The following is a 22,055-nucleotide window of genomic DNA, read 5'->3' on the forward strand; positions in this document are numbered from 1 at the left end:
GTGACTGAGCCACAGAGTTGCCTGCACTATGCCACACAAAGGCTCGCTGCACCTCAAGTTGGTTCTTTAGCGTATCTTTGCCGTCAGTACATAGGCTTGCTGGTCCACTAGCTCATCACTTTCCAGTTCGTCCAGCCAGCCAACCTAGACAGTTCCAGCTAAGAAAAGCGTTGATGTTTTGCTAGCTCTTGACCCGGATTCGAGGTTTGAAGTTCCTGGTCGACTAGGTCCGAGCTTAGTCCCCGGTCTAATTACAATACCCATCCATCTCGGATGCAGGAAGAGATGAGCCGGACCTGGGGTCCTTGCGATATCGTCGGGTCAATATTTGTTTAGGTTGTGTACTTGTTCACTACCGTCGTCTCCTCGGCCGAGAGGTGACCAACTTCAAAATCGCTTGAGCTCGGCCGCCGCCGGCTTGTTACGCATACCCAACGCAACGCAACGCAACGCAACACCCGCTGCGTGTTGCTGTGGAAGAAGTGACATTTGCCCCGGCCAACTTGCAGAATAGGTCAAAATGCGTATCGGCATTCGTGCCAATGCTCCCCAATAATCCTAGGTTTACGGTGCCGATGCCGACGCTTCCAATAGAGGTTTGGCGGAGCCAACTGTTCCCTGCCCAGCTTCAACTGTGCCACATCAGCTTCGACGAAGAGGCGCTGCTACGCTATGTTGAGAGCGCAGATGCAAAGAATTGATGCAGACATATTCCAAGCTTGCTAGGCCTAGGACATGCAAATTAATGCAGTCTTTCTTCGTGGCCGAAACTATTGGGATCTGGTCGAGTCTCGCCTTGGAATGATTATATGATATCCATCCGTTCGCTAGGAGTTAGATAATTCAAACGCCACCGTTACTGCTTTTGGGTACCACGTTCAGTAGAAGTCCATCTAGGCATGGAACGTACTCGATTGCAAATTAGAAAGCATGGGAATTCCCAGGACTTTGAACACCCCCTTGTTCGCTTTCGTGTTGATAGACATGTTAAGCGAAGGTGTGTAAAAGCCACTGGATGGAACTGCTGCGAAGCTCTCAGTATCTCTGTGGAGATCTGGGTCGAGAGCAATATCGGAAAAGAGCCCGGGCCAATAATACCAAAGCTGTCTCATGGCCCGATAATTTGAGGGGCTTTGTGCTGACCCTGGTGTTTTGCAGAAGCAATGGTGGGCAATTGCTTAAGTGCTTCCACTCTGATCGAAAGTTTATTTCCCCCTCACGGTCTGGCCAGGATTATGCCGTCTCCGCTTATCGAGCCTAGCCCTGATCTACTGATCCCGATGCCTCGTTACGGTGGCTGACTGGGTTGAGGACTGCCGTGTGTAGTTGGGATTCGTTGCAGTGGGCTAGATCAGGCTGTTTCGAACTAGTAATCCAACAGTTCAAAGCAAGTCCGTCTTATATTCCGTGAAAGCCCCCGCCTCGAATCGCCAATCTCATCACAATTCTGCCATCCTCCTTCTGTGTCTCTGTACCGATACTCAATAGCGATCTTGCTCTTCGTTCTCGCTGTGTCCGCAGCTATCTGTGCCAACCACACTTCCCAACAGACAAGGCTCGAAAACACTTGCCCAATACAACCTTGGCAAAACCTTGTGAGACAATCTGATAGAAGTATCAGCTTCGGTCTATCTGATCAAACAGACAGTTCTTGCGATGGCTGCCTTTGTACACCCTTATCCCCACACAATGGATCTTCCATTTGGTAACCCGATGAACATTGTGACGACAACTCCATCACCAGGATATATCATGACACCCTCTCCATATTTCACTAGAACACCATCGCCAACGAGTCGAGGCAATGTCGCATACCAGCCATTTTTCGGTCAGGTCCAGGGCCCTTCCTTCTTCGAAGAAGCCATAGGAGGCTCTCCCCTCCCTCAAGAAATGGCTTTTGGCATTGTGCAAGCACCAGCCCACTACAACACAGCACCAATTGTATCCAATGACTTTCCACCTTCATTAGCTGTGATGCCCGGTAATGAGGCTGAACACAAGCCTTCTCGTCGGCCCCGATCTCGAAAGCAGTCCCAGCTGAGTATAAGCACCTCGGACGAAACAAATGGCCTAGCCGCTGTACCAGGATCACCGAAGCAGAAGAAACGTGGTCGCAAGCCTAAAGGAGCCCCCAAGGAATCAAGTAAAGCTCGTCAGCAAATAGAGCTTGACGAAGAGGACCTCCCCAGAGACCCACGACGTCGACGCATTCTAGAGCGCAACAGAATAGCTGCCACCAAATGTCGCCTTAGAAAACGAGACGAAGCTTCTGCCCTTGCTTCTCAGGAACAAGCCATGGAAGACCAAAACAGATATCTATCCTCGTGTTTTGACTCGCTTACTGCTGAAATCTATCACCTCAAGACACAGCTATTGCAACACACGGACTGCAACTGCGTCCTTATTCAGAAATATATCTCCAACGAAGCTAAGAAGACGGTTGACGGCCTTGTCGCCTGCCCTTCCACGCTCCAGCCTGATGATGACTCCATGAGTCCATATCGGCGAGGCTCATGCCATAGCGGTGCCAGTCCTACAGACTCACTGGGTGTGCCTACCCCGGAATTTGAAGGAGTATCCCCAACCTGGCCTCAGCCCTTCCACTCTGGTCATGCTTCTCCGCCAGAGGTGGCAGAGGACATGTTTGATATGGCAGGGGATCTTTATAGCAAGGCATCGATCCATATGCATGGCCAATCACTTGCCAGCATGCCACCGCTTCATCATCACGAACCCGAGGTATTTGCAGGCATGGGAACCCAACCCCAGCGCTTTGACGGAGTTAACTGGAACCCTTCCTGGGGATTCTGAAGATGATATCGTGACGTTCTGGTGTTGGGAATTGGTATCACCAGCCCAGCTGCTTCGCGAGGGACAAGTTGAAGACGTCGAGAAAACAACGTTTTCCCGGAGGGAGAAAAAGGACGATAGATCCTGGCGTTATTTGGGAGGTTGCAAGCGTTTTCTAAATCATTTAGCCAGTGTTGTTATTTTCTGTCAGACAACTCAAAAACGCAGAGCACTAAGCTCGATTTCGAATACAAGCAGGGTCATCTCATCGGCTCTCATGAGTTTGCCATTACTTGGTCGTCCCTTATGCAACAAACGACTGCTGTGACTTGACAACGGCGTTCAGAAGTCAAATACCCTAGCATTCAGTGCAAAGTGGGCATGGTGATTCTCGGCTACCGGACACGGTATTGCTTTCAAATTGAGAATTGAAGCCACCCATGACGCAGTAGCTCAGGTCTTGAAACATGAGTGTTGACAGGAGATGATTAAGACTCGCAGGCCATATTAATTGCCTTTACTCAAGGTGGATCGCTGAACCTGCCACCTAAGATCGCAGTGTGGGGTGATCCCAGATCTCATGTTGCCCCTGCAGCTAATCGAAGCTGCATGACAATGGAACATACCCAATATGGTGATGGTATAAGAGTGACCCACTGGGGCGACTGGCCAGATCGTCCGTTGTCACGGTCAACCTGCAAGTCATGGCCTCGTACAGAAGAGGCAATCTAGAGCATGATTGTCCTTGACACAATCCGGTTGCATAGCTATGCTATGTGGATAATGGACTCGTGAGCGTAGTAAGGTCGTGGCTTACAAGTAGGTGAGCCATGGCTTTAAAATGGACGCTGCGACGGTCCATGTTGACGTGAGATGAATGGACCTGGGACTTGAAATCTGCCAACCAAAGTTATTGGCTAAAAGCGTGATATTTGTGTCTGTTGGCCTTGAGTCGAGGCAGCAATAAATATCTATCGCTGAGTAAAATTGTAAACCATGCTGATCATGGCCTGTTCTCTTTTGGAAGGGTTGCAGTCGACATCTTCCATGCTCACTTGACGGATCTTTTGTGTTTCTTTAAAGAAGCAAGGGATGGAACGGAGATGAGAGAGATAGCAGCCAAGTCGAAGGCATGGGGTTGATATGGATTTGAAGCGGTAAGAGGTGGAGAGAATTTGTTAGACATGAGACTGAAGGATCCATTGGAACTAGGTAGGTTGAGCCTCAGCTGGGGCTAGGATTAAAGCTAGCTGCAGGGAATTAGCGATCTCCCCATCAGTCGGTTATTCAGCGGTGACGGCATGACATTGCCCTGCAACGTCTTCTCCCGACCACAATTTCAGGGGGTTCGGTTTTGCAAGGCGGTCCAAAACATCGGAAGCCGGCTTTGCACCAATCAATAATTGCAAGGCGCGTGAGCTGGCGAGTATGACCAGAGAGTGGACATCCATGGAGTATGGATGGCTTCGTATGTACCGACTCAGCACCCCTGTCGCGGGTTGGAGAGGTCTCCCCCCTTTGGGAAGTATAGGCACCAGAAAGTTTGTTCTGGATTTGCAACTGATTCTGAGTGGTTCTTCCAACTTCAACCTTCAAGTTTCTCATCATTGCACTTAAAGTATCCATTGAAAGAAGTCCGTTGTCTTGGCTACCTATTCTAAAGTTAGCGGGGTGTTGTGAACAAGTATCACCCTACTTCGCTGGCCTAACGTACCTCATAACAAATCCCCAACGCCGCCCGTACAGTAACGACCACTGCCAAATTGACACGCAAGTATCCGTATTGAGACACAAGTTTCTTTGCTCTATCTTTCCTCCAGAACTATCTCTTGTTCTCCCACCCGACACGAAGTGGAAACCGCCTAGGAATAATTCGGGTATCTGCCAAAGTTGAGGTGAGGCAGGCGCCTACCAAACGAGTCCTATCGATTTGGTCTTGTGGCTCGATTTGTTGCCAGCGAGTATTGAGATGAGAGTCTTGCTGCACACTGTTCGAAGGAATTGAGTAAAAGCTACCTAAGATTCAGCAACAACAAAGCGCGTGAGGGAGCGGACTTTGTCACTGCTGACGACTATCTCCTGGACACAGATCAACATCAGACCGCACCTTCCCGCATACCAACCAACCCAAGACAATTGCAGCCGCAAGCAGGAGCCGAGCTGAACTACCTTCCTTCCTCCCAAAGACACACAGCAGCAGCATTTATTTGATTGAGGAAAGAGGCATCACAAAAGCAAATTCCACGGCGCAACAGGCAAGACCCTGTTAGTCACGTTCCACCGCATTTTCGTGATCGTCAGGTCTCGACCTGGGACTGGACCTTTGGACTTTTTCATCTTCGCTCTATTCACCTTCAACGTCCGCTCTCGCCATCGCTATCACACATCGGGTAACGACCGGTGAGTACAGTCTTTGGTACAGTAGATTGAGAGGACGGTTTTCTTTCTTTCGCTTTTGCCGCTTTCTTTCGTTTCAAAACAGAGCACACACTCTTTTTGACCTTTTGACTACTTTTGGTCTTTTACATTCCTCTATCACCACTGTTCGACTAGGATCCTATCCCATCAGCCTCTTGGTCAACACCAGCCATCCTACAACTCCCAAATCGGAATAGATGCACGATCCAAACTTGGGGATCATGGCGACTGCCTCGCCGGTAGAAACCACCTGGGTGATCCTGTACTACTTGTATCCAGCTCTCGTTTTCACTTACTTTTTCTTCGCCTCCCTTGTCTCGGCTTGTACAGCCCACTCATCTGAAAAGAATGATCGCAAAAAGAAATCCCCCAACGGGAGTTTCATACTTTTTCTCTACCTCTTATGTATTCTGACATACGTCGCCCAACTGTCGCTACTTGGCATACACGCCGCTCTTTCCCGAGAATGGCCAACTGAAGATCACATCATCATTGGGCATCTGGCATGTATCCTCGCTTTTGGGATCCAGCTCAGCCATTGTCTTGACGTCGAATATGGACCCTTCTACCCCTTTGTCGGTTCATGGGTAATCGGGTTATCTCTAGACGTTATGGTCACGGCATTGTCTGCAAACATGGGATTGTTCTCTCCACTCAACATCTTCAGCATTCTCAACATCATAAGCGTTGTTGTCCGATGTCTTTCTTTCCTGTCTCTCATAAGTCTGTTCACTATCGGTACATCAGTACCAACAGAATCAGATGAAGAACGAGAACCACTATTGCCCAAAGTCACAATCACTTCACCCAGTACTCCAACTAGTCAGGAGTCTGGGTATGGTTCAGCGCTTCAGGCCGAGGAAGAAGACGAGGAAACTCCGGAATACAGCTGGGAACGCCGAGAGAGAGAGGCCAAGGAGGCTATGCAAAAAAGGCTTGAAGAAGGCGGTGGTAATTGGTTTGAGTACGCGAAGGGTTTTAAGGTATGAGATTGATGTTTGCACAACTTCCCACACCAGCCCTCTCCTCCGGAAAAAAAATTATCGATCTCCTTCAAAGCACCTTGCTAACTTTTATCAAGGTTCTCTTCCCATATGTCTGGCCTGTTGGTAATCTTGGTTTGCAGCTACGTGCTGCAGCTGTATGCCTTTGCCTGTTCGCATCCAACGCCCTTCATCTTCTGATCCCCCGTCAGACTGGTATTATTATGGACAGTCTGAATGGATCCAGTACTAGCAATCCTTGGATAGCAGTCATCATATTTGCAGCGCTTCGTCTGGCCGCGTCAGAATCAGGCATTGAGCTTGTTCGCCAGTGGCTATGGGTTCCTGTCAAATACTACTCCCATGATGCATTGACACGAGCGGCTTACTCTCACATGATGCACCTCTCCGCGGATTTCCACGATTCAAAGAGCTCTTCGGATATGATGATGGCAATTTACGGAGGCAGCGCAGTTTCCAACGTCGTTGAGAATGTTTTGCTTTATGCTGTTCCTATGCTTATCGACATGGGCGTGGCAATTGTCTATCTTTCCATCACCTTTGGCCCATACGAAGGTCTTATTACGGTGGCTACCGGTGTATTCTTTCTTCTTATTGCCAGTAGACTTGTGGCCAATTCGAAGGTGGCCAGTCGAAATCGTGTCAATGCACTATATGAGGAACACTATGTACGCCAATCCGGTTTTCTCGGATGGCAGACCGTCAGTGCCTTCAACCAGATTGGCTATGAGGATAACCGACACGCCAATGCAGTCACCAACCGTTGGCTTAGAGAGCAGCAATATGTGCTCGGGTGGTATATCTCTATTGGGTTTCAGACTCTGGTCCTTACATCTGGTCTTCTCGCAAGTGCGTTCCTGGCTGTATACCGCATCAAAGCCGGTCATGCCACCCCTGGGCAGTTTGCAATGCTCCTGATGTATTGGGCACAGTTGACGTCGCCACTTCAATTCTTTGCAAAGTTGGGGAAGAACGTTAGCGACGACTTCATCGATGCTGAACGCCTGTTGGACATCATGAGAACCCAGCCATCGGTCGAGAACCAAAAGGGGGCCAGGCCGCTGAAATTTGTTGCTGGTGAAGTCGATTTTGAGAAGGTATCTTTCAGTTATGACAAGAAGAAGGGCATCATCAAGGATGTTAGCTTCCATGTTCCTGCCGGACAAACTGTTGCGTTTGTTGGGGCCACAGGAGCAGGAAAATCAACTCTTATCAAATTGTTAGATCGGTTCTACGACGTGGGTGATGGTCGAATCTGCATCGATGGCCAGGACATAAGAGACGTTGATTTGTTCAGGTAAGATATTACCCGATATCAACTACTGCTTCCTGCTGACATCTTAGTCTTCGCGATCGTATTGGAGTTGTTCCTCAAAACCCGATCTTGTTTGATGACACAATCATGAACAATGTACGATATGGGAGAATCACCGCAAGCGACGAAGAAGTGTATGACGCCTGCAAAGCGGCATGCATTCATGATAAGATCAAAGGTTTCACCCATGGTAAGACAGCCTTCATTATTCACCAATCGAATGGAAACTAACTCTCAGCAGGATACAGGACGCGTGTTGGAGAACGCGGCGTGTAAGTCAAGGCTGACCCAAGAAGTGAATCGTGCACTGACTTGTTAGAAAACTGTCTGGCGGCGAGCTTCAGCGAATTGCGATAGCTCGAGCGATGCTCAAGAAACCGGACATTGTTCTTCTTGACGAAGCTACTAGCGCGGTAGACACGGACACCGAGCAGCAAATCCAGGTGTCTTTCAGGCGACTATGCGAGGGTCGAACTACCTTTATCGTTGCGTAAGCTTTTGCCACATTTTCTATTCTAATCGTATGCTGACAAAAGAAGGCACCGTTTATCTACAATCATGAACGCCGACCGGATCATTGTGGTCGAGAATGGAGAAATCCTTGAGCAGGGTGACCATGACGAACTCATCGTGGCTGGAGGAAGATATGCGGATCTTTGGTCAAAGCAAGTCTTTGTGCGATCCAAGGATGAAGACAAGGATGCCTCATCTGGTCAGGCAGGATTCGTTAACGACCTATCCTCGGAACAGACCAGGACCGAACTGTCAAAGGTCAACAAGCCTGCAACAGCCGCTAGTGAACAAGGAACATCGTCTGCGGCCCATGACAATGGAGATCAAGCCATCGGTACCCCAACGCAAAAGCGAGAGGTAGTTTCAGCCGAAGAAAATTAGTCTTTGGTGATTCTAACCTCTTATTTGCAGGGAAACCGTTTGAATCCTGTCGCCGCTACATTTACTCCCAGAACACTGGCTAAGGCCAAGACGATGGCGACCGAGACTTCCGATGCATCGACCAGGTCTACTGCTGAAGACGAGGCGATGAACGTAAGTTCGCAAACTAGCCGACAGTGGTCTGACGAGGTTGCCGAACAAGAGGAACAGGCCAAGCAGAAGCCAGTAATTGCTAGCCGACCATAGGGAAGCCGGATTGCTTACGGCAACAATCATGTGGTACCACGAGGTGCCGCTTCTGACGAAAAGAAGCAAGCCTTTATTGCAGCAGTTGATCGTGCCCTGAAGAATAAACGTACACGTCGTGGTGATGCTGGTGAAAACACGGAGTGTGAGTTCACAAGTTCAGTTTCTGGAGCTTTGCTGATCTTTCGAGCCCCCGCCACAGTTGCAAATACATCTAAGGCCAGTACAGCTGAGCAAGATGCTGTAGAGAATCAACATGTCGAGTACAAGCGTCCGTACTATTCTCGGCGTAATCAATCGAAGAGCGAGCCTTCGCACGGCTCAGACGAACCTGACGCGGACGGCGCAGTCTTAAAGTCCGCGATTGGAAGTCCCACATCACCAGTAAGTTCGCGATATCATGTCTTGTTTTGTCTTGACTTTTTTAGCTAATGCTGTTAGATGCGACGTCGTGTTACACTGCCTCCTACTAAGGTTGCTACGGGGTCACAGATACCTGTTCCCACCGAGGTCAAACAAGAGAGGCCCATGGCTACCCAAGAGTTGACCGATCACCGTAATTCACTACCCCGGGAGTCACAGGCACAGAACCTGAGTCAAGCAACACGACATAATTCACGAGCCACCAGCGCATCCGCACTGGCGATGCCAAAGGCTCCGCAAAAGAAAAACGAGATACTCACCCAAAACGAAACCAACAATAGTACTAAGTCTGACAACGAGTCACCCGAACTTGAAAGGACTACAGTCGCCTCTGGACAGCGCGGGCGTGGACGCGGCGGTCGGCGAGGGCGTGCTCCGTGGTTCCGTGGCCGACGTGGCCGAGGAAGCTATCGGGGAGGTTCGTCTATCGGACAAGGTACCTGAACTGAGGTGCTTTCACTTTCCTATAACAGGTATTTATAAGATCGAATCGGCACATAGTACAAACGGCTGTGTAAGAGTATGGTGTGGAGGCGACTAATGTATTAGTATCAAAAAGTCTTTTTACCTATCGAGTTTAGAGGTAACAACTTATGGAGGGGCCATATCATATGAACAGATTATGGGCTGCACAACAGTAACAAATAGACAAAACTCTTAGACTATTACTAGACTGTCGTTAGACTGAAACCAACGGAGAAATAATATTACTGAAGAATCCTGGGCCCATTTGATGGAGATCGATACGAAAATGGGGATCATGTTATGTCTGGACGCCTGCGGCGGCTCGGGTAACTTCAAAACAAGAGCACAAATGATGGTACAAAGTAATCACCACTTGTAGCATATTGTGGCTCAAGAGAAATGTATAGATAAACATTCAATAGGTTACTTAATGGGATTCTGTCTAAAGGCTGTTTAGAAATGTATCACCCTCTGACAAAACAAATGTTTCACCACAGCTCGCAAACAGGCTCCTTCTTTGCACATTTGAAGGCTTTGTTGAACTCGGCGGAGTTTCTCAAAGGCAGCAAAGCCCTCGCGGCGCTGGGTGCGTGTACATCGGTGGTGAGCAGTCGTAGAGAAAGCTCAGGCTGCATCTTTGAACACCAAGTTTGACCCCATTTGAGGAAGAACAGTTGCTCATGTGAGAACTCTTCCAAGCCGGGTAGATTCTTTGCCTTTCCTTTATCCTTGACTTGTTTCTTCCAGGCTGCAAAACCTGACACGACACCTCCGGCATCGGCGATGTTCTCGGGAAGAGTCAGGCTTCCGTTCACGGGGAGACCTGTTCCATCAGGCCCCGTAATGTTGAAGTTGCTGTACTGCTCGACGAAGCACTTTGTCTGGTTCACAAAGGCTTCTTCTGACTCGTGGTCCCACCAGGAGGTCTTGTTCCCAGTCTTGTCGTACATGTATCCTTTACTATCGAAACCGTGTGTGATCTCATGACCAACAATGCTACCTGCACCTCCGTAGTTGATGTAATCAGGGTATCCGGGGTCGAAGAGAGGTGCTTGGAGGTACCCAGCCAGCAGACCAACCTCATTGCGGGTAGGCGCGTAATACGCATTCGCTTTAAGGGTGGTCATGATGAGTTGACCTCTGTTGTATGGCTTCGAGAGGCTCTTCCAGTGTTTGGCAATCCTAGACTTTGCGAATGCTAGGGCATTTAAAACCAAAGAAGAACTTATATCAATGTCGGAATAGTACTTCTCAATAGCAATAGGGTCCATAGGGTCAGGGACGGTGGGAAGTGCGATCATCTTTTGCATGGCCTCGACTTTCTCGAGGGCTGCCTTCTTGACTTTTTCAGTCGCCCATTCACGCGTCTTGATTCGATCTGAGAAAGCCTCTCTGATATAGTCGACCATGTCTGAGGCTGTTTCGATCTTATCGGGCCCAAAGTTCTTATCCACAAAGAAACGGGTGAGAATCCAGGTTAGACCATGAGGACCGATGATAGATTCAGCAAGAGCATTACCAATGATCCAATCAACCCCCTGGTCCAACAGTGCAACACAGTTTCTCCAGCGAGGCTGTGGGCTTTCGGGGTCTTTGCCTTGGAGTCTGGCTTGAAAGTTGTTGTAGGCGTTGGTCAAGTCATGTTCGATGTAGGATGACACTGAAGATATTATCTGCCATACAAAGAACGCTTGCACTGTTTGCGATGATGTCTGAGAGACAATTTCAGACATGTTGATGAAGTATAATGGCTGAAGAGTGGTGATAGTTCCTTTCCAGTTCTCAGGAGCAAGCTGCTCAATCACGCTCTCGTAGTCAAGACTCGGAGCCAACTTCTTGAGATCTCCTGCAGGGACGATATCATCGGGTTCGTTACTCACACTCCATGCCCATGCACTCACAAGTTTCACTTGGAAGGCGTAAACTGACTTTGCGAGGGCCATGGCAGTTGTATTGCTGAGCTTGGAAGGGTGCGTGGCCATGAGCAGAGCAGAGATCAGTTCGATCATTTCTGCCTCACCTTCGTTTGTAGTCGGCAACGAAATTCCGTTGAACAAAGGCGGAGAGATCCCAGCCACGACTTCCTCTGGGTCATACTCATTCTGAAGGATAAACATCTGTTGGAAAGTTCCGATTCCGAACCTCTCAAAGAACGCCAATGTTTCCGTCAAAGCAGAGGAGTTCTTAGTTGCGTTCGAAGCAGTAGCAGGATACAGATCCACGACTGTTTCGACTATTTGAGACAAGACATCGAGACCTTCTTCCTCAATGGCAGTGTAGTTCTGACAAACTTGATATGCCTGCTGAATCTTGGCAAGATTTCTCTTATCAGCTTTGGTCTGCTCCTTTGTCAAGTTGACAGTGATATAACCGGCATCGTCTCCAGTAGGGTAGGGATCCTCTAGGATTCTTCTTGCGAGGATGTATGTTTGTTCTTGCGAGACCGTGATGCCGAGGATGCTCTCTTCACCTTGGGGAATGTCGTGGTATGTACCCCAGTTGCCACAAGCATCTATCATTGTTAGGAGTAGCTAAATATCTAGATTGGAGTCTCATACATTGCTCAAAGTCTTCGCATGGATCAATATCTGTGTAGTTCAAAGCCATGCTTTGTTTCATGTCTGCGGCCAGTTGAAGACATGCCGTCGATGTGCAGAGGTTGCCAACTGCACTGGGTGCCATGATGACTGACAGGTAGGCGGAACCCTAGCTTGAGATATATCGAGATAAAAGTCGACTTTCTTGTATATCTCCGTTGTGGTAGACAAGAAATATTGTAAAATATTGTGATGATGTGTGGTGGTCTAGTCTCAAGCAACTATCTATACGACGTGAAGAATGGCTACCTACTCTTATATACTCAACTTTAGGTATATGGCAAAACATGATGGCTATGCTGTAAGCACTAGGTCTTAAGGCTGTAGTATGGCCTCCAATATCCATGTATGCATATATGTAGGCAGACCCATAACACTGCCCGCAGCAAACCTACCGTGGATCCATGATATCGCAGTGAGAATTGAAAGTCGGAAGTTCCGTTCAACAGCTGAGCAGACTCGATATCAGGTACACTGCCAGATGGAAGGTAGAATTCTTCTCTGTTTAAAGTGCTGCCACATGAGGCAAATCTATAATACGGAATACGCCAAGGTTGAAAGATCGTCGGTGTAAGTCCAACGGTGTTGATCAACGTTTCTAAGCCGTAGCTGAGCCTTGTTTGACAGCACCAGTGTCAGATTATAGTTATTTTCCGATTGGATGCCTCAACCGCTCTAGAATATCTTGACCGCGCAGGTGTTTGAAATGCGGTTGCTATAATTAAGATGCGTATCTAAGACCTTTCAATATCTCGCCAACTTTGAGCCATCAACATATGTCAACTTAACTTCAACCGTTCAAAAGCAGTGGTATGTCCTTACCTTGAACTACGAGTAATGCTAAAGAGAACTTGAGTATGAGAATTCTGACAAGAGAACAACTCATTGTAGAATGCGCAGCACATTGCTTGGCCCCCAACTTCTTGGCAAAATGCAAAGGTCCTACCATGGGGATGTCAAAACACAGTTCTCCGTGATGATTCGTCGTGGTATCTAAAGTTAGCAGAGCCATTTAGATCCTGTAGAATCTCCTATTTGGGTATGCAGTACGCTTATTAGGCGGTGCCTAAGTAAGCAGCCTGTTGCATCGCGTCAGCAGTCCTGGACCCATTAACAAGGATGCCTCTTTTCGCTAGATGGGTTGAGGGTGTAAGGCTGTTTAATCAGCAGTATGCTAGGGCGCTATTTATGTCAGGATCCAGTTCTGCTTGGCAGTATACATCACTTGACACTGACAGTATGTAGGCATAGAATCCTGGTCTCAAAGACAACACCACATCGACGATAATGACTGTTTCGTTTAAATAGTTCCCCATAGATACATGTAAATATATGGGACTGTTTCGTTCGTTTCATTTCGCTATTATACCTCTTGTTGCCCCAGTATCCCAATAACCAAGTGTGCTGATCGCTTGCAAAATTAAATACAAAGTAAAGTTCAAAGATCCAAAGTTATACCATCACTGGCTCGATAGATGAGATAGGCATGTGCGACAAGGTCGTTGGTATCATGTAAGGTCCGAGTGCTGAGGATAGAATGCTGGCAATGTTGCGAGCCATATCTGACTTCTTGCCCAAGCACCATAGTGCCTTCGTGCAGTCCTCGCACCTGCGCACTAAATGCATGACACTAGGCGTCTCGAGAGGTGTGTGTTCATGTCGGACTTTTTCCTCAGCCTCGGTAAGAAGCAGAATGGCCGCCTTGGTAAACGCCCTGATGAGGATCATCGTCCATGGCTCCGTCAAAATGGAACCTTCGACAACTGCGAAGTGGAGGTCCGAGACGCCGGTTCCAGGCACGTCACCAGCTCGAGGGCGTGTCGAGACTCGGGCAAGATCTGAAAGGATGTTTGCACTGTCTCTTCGAAGGCTCACCACGACATTGGCTGCTTGACGGACCTGGGTCGAATACTCCAAGCCCAACTTGTTCTCATCGACAAGCTCAATAAGGTCTGCCAGTAGGAGAGCAGCACAATGGAAATGGGCCACCACACATACAAACCAGCTTTGGATGAGTGTTGGGACCGAGTCGTACTGCTCTACCAGATCCCGGAAGAACGCACCGTAACTGACATTCCAGTGCTTATAAACAGCCATAGCATTGGAAATGACCTTCTCAACAGGCTCGCCACGGTATCGACTTCTAATGGTATTTTGAAGGTACGAAACGTGGCGGAACAGAATGACCTTGATAGGAGCAGCGGTGACAACACCCTTAGAGGCGGCATCATATGAACAAGGCCAGCGGAGAGCTCCCTCCTTGTTCTCGCGAACGAAAAGCTCTGCCCACCACCTGGCGTCCTGCGGACGGTATTCGATGTTGTAAGATTCATGCTCTGGGTGGTCAGGATAGGTCGGGTCATGGTGGCACTCCTCGTCCGAAACAACTACAGGCCGGCCGTTCATGGATGAGGACACAGTATCGAACATAACCGTCATCCAGTAGACGAGACCGATGGTGCCCTTATCCTCCTCACTCAGAGCATCCGCAGCAGTCGCCTTCTCCAGTCCAAGAGAACTTCCAGACACGTCGAGAACACCCGTTTCCCGCGCCTCATATTGGAACTTGAGGGCATGCATCTTTCTTGCAGCTCGTTCCATGAAAACAGGCGGGCCTTCTGCAGCGATGATCTCACTGAGCTGAGAAGCAATTGAACCCTCTCCTGACGCAATCGGGCTTTCACCATCAAAGTTACTCATGCTGTAGGGTCCGTCGTTGTTGTCTTCGTCATCCCTTGGTTTTTGCGCCAATCCCATTATCAAATCTGCACAAACCACGCGGAAGCACTCCATATCAGAACAATCCTGCAGGGCTCGTTTAGCTTGAGCCCAGAAAGTCTTTTGAAGTGTTCGGTCGAAATCCTCGTTGATATCGTCAAACTCCGATCGCATGCTATCCATTTGGGTCAAGCTTTGTGGAAACCTATCGCGCTCACGCTGGCTGCCTTGAGCCCACTGAGTCGCAAAAGCCATGATAGCTAAATGCAATGCCTTTGAAGCAGCTCTGTCATCTGATTTACTCAACCGAATTAACTTTGTTGCTTGTGCCTGCTTGTCAAGTTGAATGACTCGTCGATATATCCTGTTGTCTTGCTGTTTAGGTTGACCAACGCTAAGCCCCTCGAAGTGAGATGCTAGCCAACTAACGCCATTGTTGGAAGGCCGAGTTATGGTATTTGGCTTGTAAGGGCATGTCTCCTCCGATAACCAACAAGACAGTGCATGTTCCAAAACATCGTGGTATATTCTCATCAAATTGTCCGAAATCATATTGTTGTTCGTCTTCGTCATCATGTTGTGTGTTACTGAGAAAGGTGAAATGGAAGTGCTGTAACTTCTTGCTAAGCTTTCTGGGTAGTGGCGCACGCTCAATGATCTGGATGAGATGTCGCTTTCGTATGAGTTCGACCCTGAGGGGGAAGGCTGGAATGGAATATCACTACCGACAGACTGGGTCTGAAATAGAGGCCATCCGTTTTCAGCATTTTCCTCCTCTGTCGTTTGATGCCGTGAGTGCAGAGCTTGGCTGGTGAGCTCTGTAGGAGGCGTAAGATCTATGTGATGCGGGTGCCCTGGCGTTGATTGAGGCTCGAAGCTCTGGAAGACACTGTTGTGAAGACTGGTATCAAATGCGGTCGGGTCGAAGACACCATTGGCGGGCATGGCATCAAAAGTAGTATGAGGGAATGCAGGAAAGTTGGCAAAGCCGGTCGTATCCATTGGCCCCCAGCAACTCAAGTCGTGTGTCGTCGGAGGTGCTTGCAGCATGTCTAGCAAAGCAGTGGCGTTTACATCGAGCGACTGAGTCGGGAGAGGAGCTTGAGCCGGCGCAGGTCCTGGTTGCTGTTGAGGGCGCGGCCGTTGTCGTTTGGCCTTTGTGCGCGACTGATCGGGTACTCGACGAGGGTGGGCGCCATTGTGGGAGGCAGTATCGGGGTTGACATTGGTATTAGAGTTGGAGTTGGAGTTGGCAGCCGCAGGGCTAGTCTGTAGTTGAGCGCGAACCCAATTAAATGTACATTGTTTGCGAGTGCGAAGGCAGTATGAACATCGTAAAGCTCTAGAATCAATCTCATCTATCAAGTTTCATTGGCCCTCCGGTTAGCGTCGTCGACATCGGAAAAAGACGCGAGGAGGGGAAGGGGGAAAGGAAGCAGATGTTGGAGAAACCCGTAAAAGACAAACGCAACTCACCTAGATGCTCTTCAGCTAGAGAAGCTCCGCTGGCGCTGTCTGCACCGTTGCGAACTCTCTCTGGGTTACGCTGGATGTCCCATAGCGAGGGCGCATCGCATGCCCGTTTAGCCTTGCGACATTGGTCGCACGAACGGTTTTGGCGTCTCATTGTGAAGGCGGGTTGAAATGTGATGAACGGGAGCGGGGAGCCGGGGTGAGTGATCGGGATCGTTACGCTGTGTAGCGTCGCGTCGAGGGCAGAGCGACAGCGATAATGCCCAGACGGAATGCAGATGAAACGTATAAAACAAAAGTGAAGGTCGTATATATGAAGATATGGATGTTAGGGTGAGGTTGAGATTGAGATGAGACTGAGAAGGAAGCGAGCGAAAACGAAGTTTGGGGAAGGGGCCCAAAATGAATGGATGAATGAGATTGGATTTGCCGCACCTTGAACCTCAGCCCCGCGCTGTAAAGTCCGAAGCCAGCCAATGGAATAGGAATGAGCAAGCAGTGAATGGAATTTTAGGACCTTTTACAGTGGGCTAGATGCACCCTCTGGAGCCACTAAAGTGCTGACCCAGCAGCACATCCTCCGGGCCGGGCAGTACAGTACCTGGACAGCGGCCAGCGAGCGGCCAGCCCTGCCGTTCTTCTTCTGTGCTGTAGCCTGTAACCTGTAATTAGCAGGCAGGGTCCGCTTTTCCGAACGGAGCTTGACTCTCCCCCGCACCGGGCTAATCTGTTCAGGTACTAGAAGGGAACCTATTGGGAATGGGCTTACAACCCAACCTAGACTCTACCCTTCTAGGATCACCATCGGATGGGTGCGAAAATGACACGGCACCTGCATCGTACCTCATCGCATCACATTACTTGGAAGTTTCCAAGAGCCAGGGATGTTCAAGGCTCCCTGTGGAAGATCTTCTTGGACACGTCAAGTAAGGACGAACATGCAATGCAGCATCAACCAAGAGACTGTGAGACTTTGTTCTGCAACGGAATCTAACGATAGGTATCCCCAACTGCTCTGTAGCTGCAGATATATTCACATCGGCTGGACTTGCTAACGCAATCCCCTGTATAATACAGATCACGTACCACGAATGTCCCGGAACAATCGGGATAGGACCCGTCCTCAAACCCTCAACACCTCGATGCCGTACCGTACTGTACTGCACTCTTCTGTTGACTTCGCCCAGCGATCTTCCAACCCATGGACATGATTTATCCCCCATTGGGCCCTAGTTGATGCTCTTTGTTACAGTGGCCAAGTCCTTCTGGACCCACTGGACTCAGCTAGGCTCGTAAAAGGGGGGGTAGCCCAGATTGTCGATGAGTTGTGCCAATGACAAATGACAATCTTCAAGATCCAGCCGAAAGAAGAAAAATGTAGTTGGAGATTGGTTAGGAAAAGGTCAACTTTGAAAGAGTTCATCATCAAATCTACAAATGCCTATGCCGACGATAGCAGCTCGGCAACTCCATAGAGAAGAGCCTATTCCTGCCCTGGATATGATGCAGAATTTGAGGGACAATTTTTCTTACCAGGATTTCCAGCAAAAGGAACGAGACAAGAAAAAGAAACGACTCCAAGGTTCCCTAGCATAATTCCCTCCACAAAGGGATTTGCGCTGCATGTCGCGTGCACATATACAACCAATCGCAAAACAAGTTAACAACCCCCATGTCGTGGCCTGAACATAGGTTCGATAAGCCCCAACCAAACAGGGATCAGGCTCTTCTCGCAGTCCCAGCAAAGTCTGTCGCTGCGACCTTAACGCTTTTCGTTGCAACCAGCTTCTCGACGCCAGAACACGATGACTATCATAAACTCCGTCCGAGGCCGAAGGTGCTGTATCATCAAGTTTCGATCGAGTCTCGACCCACCGACTGGGTACGTGGTGTCCACGCAGACCTCGCCTATCTTGCAACCCAGTTTCATCATCGATCTTAGGTCTTCTGACCTTTGCTGAAACCTATTCAAGTTTGTGTCGTTTGAGTCTCAGCCGCGAGTTTCCGCTGAGGTGCTTAAACTAGCGCGTTCACTCCACTGACCAGGTCAGCGCCATTGAGCCTCACCAAGACTTAGCCCTGACTAGCATGAACAAACAGGTGGGTAACAGAGGAGTTGGCCTTGATACCTAGGCTGTCAAAATTAAGCTGCTGAAATGCATGTTTGAACCAGCATAAGGTGACTGAATTATTTCGTCTCTTATGTTGGCAGCGGTCAATACTTCTGGCACCCTGGCGACAAACTATCTAAGCGGTGGAATGGCAACAGCATTGCTACTCGCAGCCATTACATTAAGGAGGCGGGAAGATTGCTTTGTATTCAAGTGAGTCTATATGAAAGCCAAGATGGACCCCTGGCAATACGAGGGCTCTCATCCATTAGTGGTGGCACAAGGTGCAAGAAAGAGCTTCACAGCATCATTCTCTTATTGTCTACTCCCTCATACATTCATATTTGAAGTCCAAGCTTCGGGATAAGTAGTGCCAAGTGCTGTCAAGCTCAATGCTCCAGTGTTAGTATCTCAACGGTTTAACGTTCCCAGTCAAATACTCGTCTAGCTCCAGACGAGTCAAGTCGATCATAAGACTAGAATCACTTTATCGACGCGGTTATGCCGCTAGCCACCGATATTGACTATCGATCTTTATGTTCGATGATTGTGTACTTGATCTTGTGTGGACATTCGGCTCTCATTTTGATGGGAACAGGAACCTCTCTTTCGCATAAACTAGAGGGTAGATGGCAAGCCGCAACCACCTCAATATCAGATGCAGTGTAAGGCTGACCGACTACCTGTGGTCTCAATCCACAATCCACAATCACCAATCAATCGCATTTATATCTTTAGAGGCTTGATATAGTTCTCAGCCATCGTTCTAACAACAATGCACCATGCAATTCCATATTCATAGATCACAGCTAACGTTAGTTGACAAACCATCGGAACGACTCTTCCACGGGCTGACTCCACACTCCACCCACCTGCCAATGCGGGGCACGAAAATCCGGGGTGCATATTCATTAATTTCCATAGCGCACGTCAACAATGTTTGCAATACGACAGATGATGTGTTATAAACAATTGACGCGCATTTCAAGATCTTTATTCCAAAAAGAAAAGAATGAGACGTCATCAGAAAAACACAGATCTCTCACTGACGGAAATAGCTGCCTCTCGCAGACCCCGTCGAGCGTTAAGCCAAAGTCCTTATTCAGGGTCCAGACTCCTGCACTCCTAGCTTCCATCCTGCAGAGGGTAAAGGCGCTTATTGAGTTTGCGATCTAGACAAGCCTCACCGGTGTCTACGCGTACAGCTTTCTTCTAGACTGCCCTCCCTCTCTGCAAGCCTTACTGTGGCTGCTCTAGTGAAACGCCCAAGACTACGAATCTGCTTTTATGGCATCTCTTGAGACATACAGTGTGCTTTGACAGGACCGACGTTGATATTGCCTTTTGGGGGTGGGAATCGTGATCGAGGTTGACGCGCCGTGGCAGCTCAATCGTCATGTAGCTGCGCTGCTGCAGATAAAAGATAAACAGGTCTCAGCTCCAGCCTTGATGATTTCCTACAATTAAGAGCACGTTGCCAAGTGAATGCTTTTCAGTACGTAAAGCTGCATCGATTATTGAAGCGCGAGACTACTCAGCCCAGGACTCCCAGCGATAGCCTCAACCATCGAAAAATAGCCCAGTCTCCCAGTACCGATATTTCCTTAACAGTTTACCTGCAGCTGCTATCATCTCCTTTTCGCGGAAACGCTACCTACCGCATTGGATGTGGCGGCCTGGAACGCTGAACTCGAATCGCCCGCCAGGATGCATGTCGATGTTGTAGAATTGTAGCATGATTTCTATGACCGCATTCTCAACTTCTGACCAACAATGTGACAAAGTTGCATACGCATGCATGAGTTGAGTGTCATTTGAGGGGATAACAACCAACATAATCTTCCAACCGTGGGGGCAGCGTAGTATTAGTTGTTGGATCTGGTTGACAAAGCGATTACATAGCTCGATGGGCCAAGATGGAATGTCTCATCCGCTATCTAGGATGTGTTTATCCTGAGTACAGTCGACAGGTCAGCTCAGTTCGTAGACACTGAGTTATTAAAGGCTACAGTCACAGCTACTTTCAACAGTTTTACCATCGCAAGAATGCACAGCAGAATTCAGATAACAGACAGAGGCGTGCAAGTGTTTATTGGTTCATAACTGTCTCCCAAAAGTAGACACCAAGATATATGGTCGGGCCAAGTCTTGTCCTCCACGCAGTTCAACCCGTCATCTGCGACGTGGGCGAACTTTTTCCATACTCAAAAGATACTGACCGCCATGACTGCCTCATTAGCCATTAATCGGCCTAGGCGGTTTTGGGTATTCCTTCTTGCTTCCACTTCACTCCGATTGCCTGTCTATTTCCCAAATCCACCCGATCGGTTCCGTTGCCACCTCTTCAGCTTGAGGTGCTCTGGATCAGCGACACGTTGTCTCCCTTCAACAGGATTTGACCTTGGTAATGTTAGTGAATGGCAGAGGGGAATAGGGGGTTATGTTGGGACGTACCAAGGGGCCTCCGAGACTCCTTGTCGTTGGTCTTGGTGATTTGCTTAACCTCCACGGCGTCGTCGATGACCAGGTTCATGAACTCATCGAAACCCTGGCAATAGTTAGCGGTTGTTATTTAAAAGCAGTTTGGTATGTACTGACTCTGATCTTGCCCTCAATGCGGATAGAGAGCTGCTCGTACAGCCAAACGCTGACCGTAGCGTGCTGCGACAGTTAGCCAGAATTCTTCTTATCAGCCACCACCGCTCGCCTTCCGCTCGTGAACCTCTAAAACACAGCATGATCCATCTTCGCGCCATAGAGAGCTAGTCCGGTATCGGTCTCGTCTGGTATGGTAAAAACAGGTTGCAAGGCGGTCGTTCAATCCCAGTCCAGCCAGATTAATCCCCAAGCTCAAACGGTATTGAACCGCCGCCCTGGTCCTGTCAATCTAGTAACCAGCTCTACCTCATCTACCAAAAGCGCAGAATTCGGGATAACATGGTGTTTTCGAGATCCATCGGCGGTCAAGCGATTCGGTGATCGACGGTATGCCCAAAGAACGGTAAAACTCACTGATTGGAGAAGTTTGAAAATGAAGTTGCTAATAGAACTGTCAGCACATTGCTCTAAAGATCTAGCGAGAAAACAATCGCGTCGCGAAGTCTCATGAGGAAAGCTTACATAGGAGGAACCAGAACACGGCGACCACCGCCACCACCGCGACCAGTCATTTTGTTAGAAGTAGGCGCAAAGAGCCGTGGATCTGGGGAGAAAGAAGAATGGTTTCGCTGCGCTGAGAAATCGAGATCGGGATCGAGGGAGTAGCGAGGTTTCGTTGGATTGTTTGATCACCGCGATTCTGGCTGTCGCAAGATTCCGACGTGGGAGCTCTGAACGCCAACCCAAAATCTTGGCGGAGGTGGAGTAATATTTATCCGAGCGACCTCAAACCACTCAAGGGTAGGTAGATTGGCGGACGTCAATTAACATGAATTGTTATTTTATATGTTTTGTCGTGGTTTTGCAAATGGTCATTTTTGGCGAAAAAGATAACGCAAGATGAGTTTCTTGATTCAATATCGCTACAATCATACACACAAGCTCATATAAACAAAACGCTGGTGCTTTGGCTTCAAACCTCCCGCTCTCCTTTTTTATACCA

The 22,055-nt window shown here is 48.7% G+C and overlaps 5 protein-coding genes across 5 annotated transcripts; 2 read left to right on the top strand and 3 right to left on the bottom strand.

Annotated features, from left to right (window-relative positions):
- Positions 1-1,689: 1,689 nt before the first annotated feature.
- On the top strand, positions 1,690-2,811 carry FIESC28_05185 (uncharacterized protein; the record flags this gene model as incomplete). Its single annotated transcript, XM_031159332.1, has 1 exon — positions 1,690-2,811. One exon carries the CDS (start codon positions 1,690-1,692, stop codon positions 2,809-2,811), a length of 1,122 nt encoding a protein of 373 aa, XP_031016570.1.
- Positions 2,812-5,843: 3,032 nt separating this feature from the next.
- Positions 5,844-9,534, top strand: FIESC28_05186 (uncharacterized protein; the record flags this gene model as incomplete). Its single annotated transcript, XM_031159333.1, has 10 exons — positions 5,844-6,191; positions 6,290-7,509; positions 7,557-7,717; positions 7,769-7,799; positions 7,847-8,017; positions 8,067-8,397; positions 8,452-8,574; positions 8,668-8,812; positions 8,897-9,051; positions 9,109-9,534. 10 exons carry the CDS (start codon positions 5,844-5,846, stop codon positions 9,532-9,534), a joined length of 3,111 nt encoding a protein of 1,036 aa, XP_031016571.1.
- A 509-nt stretch (positions 9,535-10,043) lies between these two features.
- FIESC28_05187 (uncharacterized protein) lies at positions 10,044-12,237 on the bottom strand (the record flags this gene model as incomplete). Its single annotated transcript, XM_031159334.1, has 2 exons — positions 10,044-12,067; positions 12,114-12,237. The coding sequence occupies 2 exons, from the start codon at positions 12,235-12,237 to the stop codon at positions 10,044-10,046; spliced, it is 2,148 nt and encodes a 715-aa protein (XP_031016572.1).
- A 1,367-nt stretch (positions 12,238-13,604) lies between these two features.
- FIESC28_05188 (uncharacterized protein) lies at positions 13,605-16,497 on the bottom strand (the record flags this gene model as incomplete). The annotated part of the gene is made up of 2 exons (XM_031159335.1): positions 13,605-16,228; positions 16,347-16,497. 2 exons carry the CDS (start codon positions 16,495-16,497, stop codon positions 13,605-13,607), a joined length of 2,775 nt encoding a protein of 924 aa, XP_031016573.1.
- A 4,301-nt stretch (positions 16,498-20,798) lies between these two features.
- Positions 20,799-21,624, bottom strand: FIESC28_05189 (uncharacterized protein; the record flags this gene model as incomplete). Its single annotated transcript, XM_031159336.1, has 5 exons — positions 20,799-20,854; positions 20,909-21,002; positions 21,053-21,115; positions 21,467-21,494; positions 21,575-21,624. 5 exons carry the CDS (start codon positions 21,622-21,624, stop codon positions 20,799-20,801), a joined length of 291 nt encoding a protein of 96 aa, XP_031016574.1.
- Positions 21,625-22,055: the final 431 nt, after the last annotated feature.

The sequence above is a fragment of the Fusarium coffeatum genome, assembly GCF_003316985.1.
Source record: "Fusarium coffeatum strain FIESC_28 chromosome Unknown BRIP53273_contig_112, whole genome shotgun sequence".
Lineage (NCBI taxonomy): Eukaryota > Fungi > Ascomycota > Sordariomycetes > Hypocreales > Nectriaceae > Fusarium > Fusarium coffeatum.